Genomic DNA, 12,750 nt, shown 5'->3' with positions numbered 1-12,750 from the left:
TGACTCAGAAATAAATCAAACGAGCCTAGGCTTAACATGCAAATGTTTTCTCTGCAGAATCAGACAGTGCAAACAATAATCCCAAATGTAAGATTCGTTAAGTAAGTCAGAGCTGAACAAGACAGTAAGTTTATATAAAGTTTAAGGTTTAAGAGTCTCATGGGGAAGTGCCCACAACATTAAGTTTAAAAACTACTTGCACACCATGCTGGAGTATTAGTAGTAGTCAGGGATGACACAGTAATGACCTTAAAAAATTTTAAGATCAGACATAACTAATATCACTTTTTAAAACTAAGTGAAATCCCTGCCTTCCAGTTTCTATGCTGGAGCTGGACTGCAAAGGCCCGGAAGCATGATCATTATTGCCTCACTGAGTTTATCTCCAGGCCACCCGTAACGGTCCTTTAAAACCTCAGGATAATACTGCAGCAGTTAGATGCCTAAGAACCCCACTAAGGAGTCATTATTCCCATTTTATAGACAATGGAGCCGAGACTCAAGGAGGTTAGTTACATTTGTAGGATGACAAAGCTCGCAGACCAGTGGGGAGATTCACATCCAAGCCCATGCCCATTTCTTCCCATTGTGCAAAGCCCATGAGCATCTGAGATCTCACCCGCCTGGAAAAAAACTGCTCACCTCAACCAGGGTCTTATCTTTGAGGGGGATCTCGCCATTGTAGCAGATTTCCCAGAGTGTGGTTCCAAAGCTCCACTTATCGGCAGCCACACTCAGGTTCTTGGAGTCTTCAACGCACTCGGGAGCGATCCAGGGGATTCGCTCTATGCACTCTAGAGAAAGGAAACGGACCTGTCTATAGACTGGCTCCTGGGACTACCAAGTATGCCAAGCACTGCCACTGTAGCCAGAACAGTGGGCCAGCAGCCTGCAGAATTCCTGGCCACAGAAGTCCTGTGGTTAGCCCATTAGACAGCAATTTTCCAGTTCCTGACAGGGTGCTTCTGATCAGGGCCTGCTTAGCACAGAGGCCCTATTCCATAAAGTCCCCAGAAGGGCCACCTTCTAAAACCTGGTGTCAAAAGCAGGAGGGCACCACAAGACAGAGCCACCGTGGAAGGGCAGGAGTCATGTGAACAAGGCTAGGGAAGAGAAAGGAAGGAGTGGGGAGGAAGTCCCACATATGCAAAGACAGTCAACTGCCCAAACACATACCTACTCTATGGTTCCATGCAGCTAGTATCAATTTTGTGTGGGTTTTCTTCTTTTCAACAGGACAGAAGGAAAGAACAGGTTAAACAAAAGTCACATCTCTTTCTCCTGGTGACCTCTCAGGCTTCTTTTTCTGGCTTCTAACTAAGGCCAGAGCCAGCAATCTCAAAGATACCTCTGCCAAGTCCCCTAGAAATGCCCTTGACTAAAGCACTGGCCTCCACAGAGCAGCCTCCTAGCTGTCAAGGAAAGTGGAGCAGCAGTGTGGACCCCAAGTCTAGCACTGGACTCAAGCTCACCTAACCTCCCTAGCCCCCTCAATCTGTCCTTCTGCAAGACATATGCACCGGTGCCCTGCCACCAGTCTCACACTCAAATCCACTGTGTATCATGGACATCACTGGATTCCAGGTTTCTCTGCTTATACTGTAGTTATCAGTGACTCATCGTGGACAAGATCCTTGACAGGGGTATCTGTCCAAGGACTACTGAATGATTGCCATATGATGGCCATAGATCAGGCTCCAAAGAACAATTTCTGCTCCTCTTCCTCCAAGAACTGGATATGTAGGGCCATTTCAGGATTTATTCTTCTTCGTAGTTTTCACTCTCTTACTAACATTATTTAGTTAAATTTACTATGCTGAGTTGACTAAAACTCAGTGCTGAAGATAGTACAGGCTTTAACAGATCGCTAGCACCAGGTCCTGAGGCATGCTGGTCCTCCTGTGTGGCTATGTGGGTACTGAGCATAGTCTTAGCTGCTGTTTCTTTTGGAGCAGAGAACTCTGCATAACGTAATCCACTGCAAGGGTAGAGGTCTCAGCAATCTCCTTGTTAAAGGTAATGTACTTCCAAACTGCCCAGTGACTACAACAGGCTTCCAGAACATGGCAGTGGAGGATCCAGGATGTCCAACTTCTTCCCAGCATCTATCTGACCATTTTCCAGAGCTCATGGACCCTGCTATCCCAGCACCTTTGTCATAGGACTAGAAAGCATCGACTGGGCTGTCAGGGAACTACCCTCCGTCTGTACTACAGTCTACCAATTCACAGCAGCAGCACTGTGTATACCTTTCTAAAGGAAGGCACAACACAGTGCATGCAGCACCTTCTTGCTGCTGGTGGTGAATGTCTGGTGCAGAGAGACAAAGGAGATGGTTGAAGATGGAGAGGGGACAGTACACTCACCTTGCCTGGACAGTACAGAGACTGGGATGCCAGGATCACTAAGCTTGATGAATGGGCCAATCTCACTGTCAATGCCCTCACGGGCTAGAAGGAGGTTTTTAGTGCACACGTTTCCATGGACTAGGTCTTTATCTTCCTGCAGAATAAAAGAGGTCCACGTGTTCTTGTCTTCTCTGCCCACACCCTCTGTTTCCAACCCTGCCCCACAGACCAGCTCTCTCCAGTTCAGCCACAGCAGACCCCAACAGCCTGGTCCACCCATGATATTCTGTTTGATGTGTATATATCCTATGTCTCTTAGCTCCAGGTTCTTGATCAGCGAAATAGGTAACAGCAGAGCAGCTCACACACTCTACACACTGGACTCTGCAAAGCTTCTGCAACAGCTGGCCCCTAGTAATGTGCTCCACGATGTTAGCCCTGATGAACACAGGGATTTTCCCTTATTCAGTGTGCTGAATGACAGCTGATCTTGATTGTCACAGCAGAGAAGAGGGAACTTCAATTGAAGATTGCCTCCATTCTCCTGGCCTGTGGTCATGTCGGTGGGACATTTTCTTATTTGCTAATTGATGGTACCACTGTGGGCTGTACCATCTCTATCCAGGTATTATAAAAGTAGCTGAGTGACCCAGGGAAAGCAAGCCAGTAAACAGCTTTCCTCTGTAGTCTCTGCTTCAGTTCCTGTCTTGGTTTCCCTTAATGATGTACCTGTAAGAAATAAACCCTTCCCTTCCTCAAGGTAGTTTCTGTGTTTTATCACAGCAACAGAAAAACAAACTAAACCGATCTTGTTCCCCTCTTGGCCCTCCAACATGATACCATTTTCCTCTAGACAGTAGTCCTAGGTAAAGCCTACAGAACAGTGCCCAGTTACTATTTACACCAAGTGCCACTACGCACACCCATGCAACAACACGGAACTCTTTCTTCTGCACCTGGAAGCTGGTAGAAGCCCCTTAGACCTGCTTACCAGCACCTCTCCCCGACACCTCCATCATACTCACTCACCCCAGCCCAAGAGAATACCCTAGGTCCTAATGGGGCTCACCACTAACGTGAAAATATTCTTACCAAGTAACTCAAGGCGCTGGCCAGCTGTTTGGCAACTTTGAACTTCCAGGGGGTGGTAAGTTCATCACTTTTCCGGTGCATGAAGAGATCCAATGGTCCCCCCTCCACAAACTCTTCAACCATGATATCTGCAGATACAGAAACAGCCATATCTAGAACCTTCTGTCTAGGGAGAAATTCTCTCTCCCTTACAAGAGCACTCTTTTATAGACACTGCTCAGTGGTCAAGTTGGCTTAACCCCAGGTTCTTCCACTTCTAATCTAAATGACCCTAAGCAAGGGCTGGCCTCTCCTGAGCCTCAGCCTTCATCTGTATATATACAAATAGCAATGCTCACCTCTCCTGGGGGCCGTAGGAGGAGGGGGATTTCCTAAACAAGAGGCCTTGGCAGAGGGTCTAACACAACAAGGATGCAGAATAGTAGCCATCACCGCTGCTACTTTCTAGCACCATACACTACAGCTCAGAGTTTAGGCCACCCATAGGACAAAACTTCCTTTCAGCAAGTCTCCCATGTGATCACAAGAGTACTCAGCACTACAAAGTTCATAAATCAATCAGCTTGGGGTTAAAAAAAAAACCCCAAAAGCCAAAAACATACAAAAACTTCTTCTTTCTAGATATTCATATCACAAATTCAGAGTAAAAGCCACCTCTCCGAGCAGCTAAAGGCCCAACCTGTCGGCTCCAGTAAACTGGCAGGTGTCTGTTCAGCAGGTCAGCCCTAGCTCAGGATTCACACAAATCACTTCCTTGAGCCCTGAGGTTCCTCATTGGATTGCCTCAATTCTAACCACATGGACCCAGAGTAACAAGAAGGAAATTTTAAAGAAATAAGTAAAAAACAAACCATGGCCACAATTGACTTATGCAAATGACCTGAAAAATACCTTGATTTTTTTTTCACTGTAAACAAAAGTCAAGAAACCCAAGAGCCTTCACAGAATCTACCTCCCCACCCCCACCCCCCAGCGGGCAGCTGTCCTCTGCTAGAGAGAACAAACTTACTTTCCACATCTCGGACACAGACGCCATAGAGGTACACAATGTGTTTGTGGGAAACCTGTCTCATCATGCTTGCTGCCTCAAAGAAGGCCTGTGGATAAAAAGAACAAAAGGATGACTAGGCTCAGCCTGAAAAAGAGCTAGCTAAGAGACCACCAAGAGATCCCAGAAAAATTCACCACTGTCATTCCCAGCCCTGAAAACTGCCCTCCTGGTTGTCCAGTAGCACAAAATACGCCTTGACCTCTGAGCAACTCTAGCTAGGGTATAGGATTTGTTTAGAAAATCCAACAAGGCAGAGTAAGACTGGTGGGATGAACTACCTACCATTTCCCCCATCAACCCCTCAGGCCCACCTTATTATTATCCTCTAAATGCCATGAAATTCAAAGTTTATTACTGTTAGAATAAGCAGGAAGCCACAGTTCCTGTTCTACACTTAGCTTAGTTCCTCTCTAACAGACTGAAAGGTCCTCCTGTTCAAGTCATTTGACTCCTTTGGGCTTTCATGTTCCCAAATGTGTGGGAGCCTGGGAAATCCCTTCAGAGCTTTGAGATGGCTCTGCTTACTGCAGAGATCCACAGCCTCACACAAGGGCCCTGGGTGGACCGGACAGGACTCCTGCCCTCACCTCACTCACATCAGTCTTTCCTCACTGCTTTCACACAGCCTGTCTGCCGAGAACAGCAGTGAAGGGAGGAATTCTGACCAAAAGACAAGGCTGGAAACCACGTGGCCAGAGCACAGAGGTTTCCCCAACCAGCTCACTACCAGCTCTAGAAATGGGGGCACTTACCAGAGAAATGTCCCTGTGGCTGGGGTCTAGGACTTTGAGGATCACTTTTATCTTCTTCTCTTCAGCAATCCCTTCATCGTCCTTGTAGTCCAGCAGGGTCCCAGAGTAGATGTGTGTTCTTGTGCCTCTGCCGAGGTGCTCACCCTAAGGGAGGAAGCAGAAAGATGGCTGGGCTCTCTCTGTAGCTTCATGATGGCTCGAGTCAGGGCTGACTCAATGCGACACTGAACACAATGGCAAATGGCCTTGTCCTTGTCAGGTCTCCAGAAACACACAGAACTCCTAAGCATGCACAACAGTGATTTCCTGGACCCCAGCGATAGCCCCATTCCTGAAAACCAGCTTCTTTTCCACCTCCAGGGTTAGCCTGTATCCCAGTATCTATGACAAACCTGTGAACAATGTCCAACAGCCAGGTATATCAATGTCACCCAGGTCTCCAGAGCAGACTCAAAGAGGGCTCTGCCAGGTAGGTGGCTTCTCTATTCTTAGGCTAGGAGACAGAGGGACCTTTAACTCCTCAGTCGAATGCTTACTGGTCATTTAATTAAGATGCATTCCTTCATGGTGCTTAACCTCAGTCAGCCTCTATAACTGGAGTGATAATGGTACCAGCACCTGAAGTATAATGTAGTAAGAATCAAGCAAAGAGCCTAGGTATAAAGGCTTCTGGTATAGACTGGCACACAGTGTGCAGAAACTCCACTGATGAGCCCATGGGTTAGTTCTGTTTCTGAGACTTTCAGTCCACACTCTTTTCACACTGGACCTCTACCCACATGGCCCACCCCACCACTTTACAACACCCACAAGGACATGCATGAGAAGCTCAAGAAGCTCAAATCACATCAGTATCCGTCTAAGCTGAGGACTGAGCTGGTTTTTTCCCCATGGGAAGAAAGGAGACCATACTACCAGATAAGACCACCATGTACAGAATGATCCATCTGTTTCTAAGGACCCTTCCTGATGGATTTTCAGTACTTCTAATTTTTAAATCTTCACACTTGGAAATCAAAACATGATTCATAAAACACACTGAGCAGCTAACACTGGCCCCACAAAACTTGTAAATTGGAGTATATTATTCCATGATTCTGAGAGCTCTTATATAAGCTTTTGCAAATACAGAAAATGGATTTTGGTGGATACCTAGGGAGCCAGTCTTGTTCCCTACAGAAAGACACACTACTACTAATCAGATATATTAATTTACACAAATACCAGTATTTGTCATCAGTCACAGCAGAATGGCCATTTATCTTCCCTGTCTGCTGCATTCTGGCAAGGTCCTCCAACTATTCATTAGAGCTACAGCTATTATGAAGTGATCCATCAACATTGTGGGAAGCTGAGTTCCCAGAACAGTCCATAAAAGGCATATGCTTTCAGGACAATTACTCTTCCCCAGGAGGAGGACTTAATTCCAGGGGCTAGTTAACAGAACCCACAAAGGCCAGTGTCCACTCCAGCTTCCTCCCATGCAGTTCCCTGTCTGGGCAGAGACTTGGCAACTCACCTTCTGGGACTCTGTTTTGGTGTCCTTCCTCAGGAAACCATGTCAGCCCTTCCAAGACCAGATCTTGCATAGCCACACATGCCACTGAGGATGGCTGGCAACTACACTGGCCAGTGCCAGTACTTACCTCTCTGGGCCTGGCTAAGCCTGGGGATTGTAGGTAGCAAAGGCTGGGGCAATGGTCTGATTCACCAGCACGATTCTTTTCTGAGGCTAGTTCTTGTCCTGCCCTGCCCTGCCCTGTAGTCTTTGTTCTCTTCTATTCCTTTTGGAAGTCCCCTCTGAAAAAGCAGGCCTGAGCCCCAGAGGTACCAATACAGAGCCATCTATGGGTGGGGAATCATCATTCCCAGACTCTTACCACAGAGACCAATCTCAGTTCCCATGTCTGTGCTCCCACACCTCTACCCCAAGTAGCCCCATAGTCTATTCATATCCATCAAGGACTAGTATTTCAGGGGGTGGCCAATAGGCAAGAATGGGTAAAAGGGAGGGTGTGGCTGAGTGCCCTTACCTGTTAAGTGAACCTCCTAGTTCTTTTCCCACTAGTATTTCCCCAAAGCAGACTTTATTTCCCCCTCGAATCTCCAGGGGTTCCCGATGGGGAGTCGAGACCAATGCTAGACAAAGGCCCACAGTGGAGACTTACTTGTATAATATCTTTCTTAAGGATCCGATCAAAACTCAGCTGACTCATGGGGTAGACGGGCTGCCACTCCTGGGCTTTCTTAGTGGCTACTAGCAGATTGGAGATTTCTGTGGAAGAGATCAGAGAATTCTGAGCACCATTCTAGGTCCTAGATCGTGGCCATCCAATGTATACTGAGCCATAGGGCTCACCGAACATGTGTTTGCTAGTTCTGTCATTGAATAAATTTGTATTAGGTAAATGCTTATTTCATACCCTCTAAGAGCTTACAGGCTAATGACAGAGTCATCATGAATTAGCAATCACAAAGAGTTGATTTATCCAAGGGTCACACAGCAGGATCTGTCTTGGTAACAAAATTTCCCTTAGGAAATGAACATTTAAATCTAAAACTGGCTAGGTGTGGCAGCACATGCCTGTAGTCCCAGCACTTGAGAGACAGTAACAAAAGAATCAGAAATTCAAAGTCAGACTCAACTAGTGAGTTGGAGAATCTCAGAACTAAATTTCAAGAAGCTGGGGACCATGTCTGCCTCATTTTCTGCTCTATTTCTACAGCCTGAAACATAAGGAATGTTCCACAAGTTACTTGGTTTTATGTTTACTTTGTGGTGCTGGGAATCAAAACCAGGGTCTTATACATGCTAGGCACACACTATTCGCCAGCTCCAGAAAAGAATTTGTTAAATGTAGGAGCACTCATTCAGTCCTCAACACTGAATGAGGAGCATTGAGGAGAGGCTGATGCTCTGAATATAGGGAACCCTTTGGAAAGGGGAAACACAGCTTTATGCAGATAGTGGGGGGAAAGGCAGTCTAGGATGAGTGTCCTAGAAATCTTGCTGGATGAAGCTACAACCTCTAAGCATGTGAGTTAGGAGTGAACCATTACCCAAGCCCCACGAAGTTAAACAGCAAATGCAACACATGACCAGATTTGTCAGGTCAGGGTTACATGGGCAACAGGGAATTTATCCTCTGGCAAGCTGCAAAGTAATAATGATGCAACATAACCTTCCAAATACAGACATAGTGCAGAATCCTCTGGGAACCAGGCAGACCTGCCATAGTCCCTTCAGCTGGACCAGAACCACTGGGGAAGTGACAACTTGTGGACAGTCTCTCTGTTTCACTTTCTTGCACTGGAAGATAGTAATGAGTTCAGGGAGAAATAGTCTCCCATGGGAGTCCTGATTCTTAGTTTCTGATAAGGATGTTCCCAAAAGATCCATAAAAACTACAAGGCACAGTCCATAGTGGCAATAAACTAGTAAGCACTAGTTACCACATTGGTTACCTCACCACAATCAGGTTCCTCAAATCTTCTCCCTCAGAATAGGGCTCCCTACTTTTTTTCTGTTTACATTCACACTTTGTTTATGCTATGCCGGGTACAGTTCTACAAGCAACGATTAAAACGGTTAACGTCTGGGCCCTCAGGACAAGCCCAAGAGGTAGGAATTGTCAGAATCCTCATCTGAACTCCAGTTCAGAACAAAGGCTCAAAGGCAATCAGCAACCTAACCATAGGGCTTTCTAAGTCGGAGAGGAAGGATTTACAAAATGCTCAGGACCCAGAGGTGCGATCTAAGTACCAGAAACTGGATTCAGGCGTCTTCTGGGTGCTCCTTTCCTTCTGAGCTATTCCTTCCACTGTTATCTCGACTCTAGCCTATTCCCTGGGAAAATGCAGATTAAACAGGAGCTGTCCTAGAAAGAAGAGGTGGTGTCAGATGTAATGACACAGGCTGGCGGCACACCATCTGGAAGTTAGAGAGAAGCACGGATCCAGAGCGGCTCATGGCTTGATTATCTGGGTGTGTGCCTCAAGGCACCTGCACTAGGGTTGATGTGGGGGAGGGGGCACATTTAACCACCATGAGCATGTTTTGTATGAGAAAACTGTGCCCTCCTCAGGTTGCTAAGTGAGACAGATGAGACCATGCCTAGAAGATCTTTATGTGCAGTAAAGGCTCCACCACTGGCAACAATTGTCATCATGATCGACCACTAACTACCCTTGTCTTTCACCAGGGTTCAGCCTTGTGGGCCTGAAGAGCTATCCTCCACAAGGAGCAACTGAGTGGGAATAAGGAGCATGCATGCCTGTACTGAGCACTGACAGGTTCCATGGAGTGTGGAGCTGGGCACTGGGCCTAACCAAGGGTTTACCTGTCTATCATGTGATTCTGGCTGGCCTCCTGCCTTTCCCCTGGCTTTATTACATGAAGAGTTGTATGTTCTAGTATGAGCAGTATGAAACCCAGATCAAGGTGTCTGACTCTGAATCCTACAGTTAGGAGAACAGAGAAACTGAGCAACCTGAAAGGACACTCTTGTGTCACAGGCTCCCAATTTCAGCACTTCTTTAATTTGCAGATGTCAGAGGCAAGAAAGCAGGCTCTGAGAACCAACCTGAGGAAGCTCCACACTGGGTTCCTCAGCCTTCCCTCCTCCACAGACTTGGCTCACCATGGTACCTGCCCCTCTGCAAAGTGTATGTAGATGGAATGGAGAGGATTGGGGTGAGACCGCATGTGTTCAAATCTGTACTTTCTCCATGTGGGGTGTTGGCCAAATACAATAGGGACAATGGCATCCTGAATTATTCTGACAATTAAATGGCAAAAATCATGTAAAGCCTTTTAACTGGCAGATCAAACACTAAGTGTTAGTAGCCATTATTATTATCCACTGCCACTACTCTAACGACTACTGATGCCATTAGCTGTGGAGTCTTGAGCAAATCACTAAATACCTCTGAAACCAACTTCCTATGTGGGGGAAAAACAATGAAATAGTCACTAAACTACCTGGACATAGTAGCTATGCTAGAGTGGAAGCTATCCCAACATTATCACCTTATGGACAGTACTGCATACAGTTCAGTGTGCACCCCATGCTTCCCATGAGTTCCAGAGCAGCGAGTGAAATCCAAAGCTTGTCTTGAAAGCTCATAAGCAAGCGAGAAAAGGAGTCAGGAGACACCCTCCAGTGCTCAGTGTCCGAAGGGCCGCAGGAGAAGCCACGCAAGAGCTGTTCAGCTCTATTCCTACATTCCTCCCTCCACAGCTACTGGCTTCTAGATCTGTGCTGCTAGGGGGTGATATCGACATCAGAACTCTGTACAGGGAGGGACCTGACAAGGAAAGCACATTTCAGTATCCAGTCTTCTCCATTCCTGTGGATTCTGTGTTCTCCCATGGACCATGATCCCTAGGGAAATAAGATCTGTTTTAACATCCAGAAGAGAGGTTAGATGAGTAAATAGGACCGCTGGGCCTCAAGGCCCTATGGAGCTCTGAGGTCTCATGGGCAAGAGGCAGATGTGTTTTTGCCCGTTGTGGCACATTGTCTAGCATAAAAACAAAGGCTGCAGTTCTTCTCTGAGGCTGGCAGGTAACCCTATCTGATATACAAAAACACAAGTCCTTCCTCTTTCACCAAATTCAGGAACTCGCCTTTTGCTGAGGCTAAAACATATTTCACACTGGGCTGAAGTATAGCTCAGCTGAAGGACAGGCACATGACTTGTGTGCATGAGGCTCTGAGTTCAATCTCTAGCAGTTCTGGAAAGAGAACTCGGGCCCTTTCTATCTTTCCAGGTGACTCATAGGTAATTCCTTTGAAGAACAAGAGCCTGTTCCAAGGCTAGTGTCAAGAGTTGAGCCGCATTCTCTTTAGTCAAGGCCTGAGACTTCCAAGGGCGGATATGGCAAAAGCAAAGCAGCATCTTGGGGTGAAGAAACAAAAATCCCAATATATGGGGATCTAGAATTCAGGTTAGCTCTGACTCCCAATTTACTATAACTCATCTCATTATGTAAGATGAGCCCTTGGCCAGGTGGTCCCCCAGAGCACACTTTCACACTCACATTCTGAGGCAAGACGTATACCTCAAGGGTATTAGTCATTCTAATTTCAGTGTGTGGCCAAAAGCAGGTGATGCCCTAGTCACTAGCCTGGGTTTTACTTCCTGATCATTCTATCTAGCCCTCTGCTTGCAGGAGGTCTCAGCTCCTTGGTATAGCAGCCAAGGCGTCCTATAATCCCAAATCTTCTCTCCTTAGTCCCATTTCGTCTCCTCTCCCTCTAGAAGCTTTCTGCAGTCCCTGCCCTGGCCTGCCACACTGTTTCATGTGTATTTGTAGCAGCGCTGGGCATGACTTTGCCTAACTCCTCCCTCTCATCACCCAACACTTAGCTCAAGATCTGTCTCCTACTGCCATGCCCCATGATTCAGAGTCAGAGATCTTAACTATTTCTTTTCACCCAAGGGTATTATATCTATCACCCATCGAATACTGAAGTAGTCTCAGTGATCTGTAACATTTTCTGCACTAGACTACACAACCTCAGAGAACAGGGCCTGGGTCTTCCCATCTAACAGTTCTTTGGCCCACAGACATGCCAGGAACATTTGTCTAATACATAAACAGGTGCGCTATCAAGCCACTTCACTCAAAGAACAAAGAAATCCCTGCTAATTAATCCCAAACACTGTCTTTCCTGCAATTTCACTAGGGTGGTGAGAAGAGGTGTGTGTCTATTCTATAGACAACACTGGCATTAGAGCAGTGGTTCTCAACCTTCCTAAGGCTGTGACCCTTTAGTACAGTTCATCATGTTGTAGGGACATCCAACTATAAAATTAGTGCTACTTCATAACTGTAATTTTGCTACTGTTATGAATTGTAAAGTAAATATCTGATATGCAGGATGATATTCAACCTCTGTGAAAGGGTCCATTCAATCCCCTAAAGGGTCACATCTCAACCCCGCACAGGTTGAGAACTGCTTTACTAGAGGGATGAGACTTGACATAAGGACAGACCTGCGACAGAACTCAAAGAAAAACACGTGGAACTACAGCTGCTTTAACTGAGACAGCATCCTTTGTTCCACATGTAAAGCATCACAAAGTGGCAAAGGCATCTCTGAGCGGCACAACCTGGCTCTGGCAGAGACAAACCTCGGGGCTTAGGCTGACAGCAGCGCTTTAATACAAAGCTTATGTTGTCTGTGCGCAGGATCTGCTTCTTGAGGTGGTTCATGAGGTCTCTCAGGCTGGGGAAGTGGTCGACAGAACCATGCAGGCTGTAGCGGCCCTTCTGTACCTCAATCTGAAAGTTCTTGAACTGCTTCTGGCCACCCAACACCTGCCATTCAGAAAAACAACCCTGTTTAGAATGGAGTCAGGCAATGTTAATGTTAGAGAGCACTGAGTAAGAGGGTGTAGAAAGTGTACATCTAAAAATATCCCCAAATAAACTCCACCAACAAATCAACCAAGCAGTAAGTCAATAATGAACTGTGCCAGGGAAAAGGCACTGATAAAG

General features: G+C 46.5%; 1 protein-coding gene across 2 annotated transcripts in view; it reads right to left on the bottom strand.

The window, feature by feature from the left end:
- The window catches only part of Jak1 (Janus kinase 1), a 113,553-nt gene that overhangs the window by 6,707 nt on the left and 94,096 nt on the right, over window positions 1-12,750 (bottom strand). For both annotated transcript variants that reach the window (XM_050136122.1, XM_050136121.1), the window contains 7 exons: window positions 12,384-12,570; window positions 7,412-7,518; window positions 5,244-5,387; window positions 4,450-4,537; window positions 3,441-3,568; window positions 2,367-2,502; window positions 643-794 (listed from right to left, as the gene is read on the bottom strand). In XM_050136122.1, the coding sequence (XP_049992079.1) occupies window positions 643-794; window positions 2,367-2,502; window positions 3,441-3,568; window positions 4,450-4,537; window positions 5,244-5,387; window positions 7,412-7,518; window positions 12,384-12,570 (942 nt within the window). The remainder of the gene's footprint in view (window positions 1-642; window positions 795-2,366; window positions 2,503-3,440; window positions 3,569-4,449; window positions 4,538-5,243; window positions 5,388-7,411; window positions 7,519-12,383; window positions 12,571-12,750) is intronic.

This window comes from Alexandromys fortis, unplaced genomic scaffold (assembly GCF_014885135.2).
Source record: "Alexandromys fortis isolate MF-2015 unplaced genomic scaffold, M_Fortis_MF-2015_v1.1 scaffold_13, whole genome shotgun sequence".
NCBI lineage: Eukaryota > Metazoa > Chordata > Mammalia > Rodentia > Cricetidae > Alexandromys > Alexandromys fortis.
Note: the sequence above shows the minus strand (reverse complement) of the source record. Positions and strands in the feature narration are given on the sequence as shown.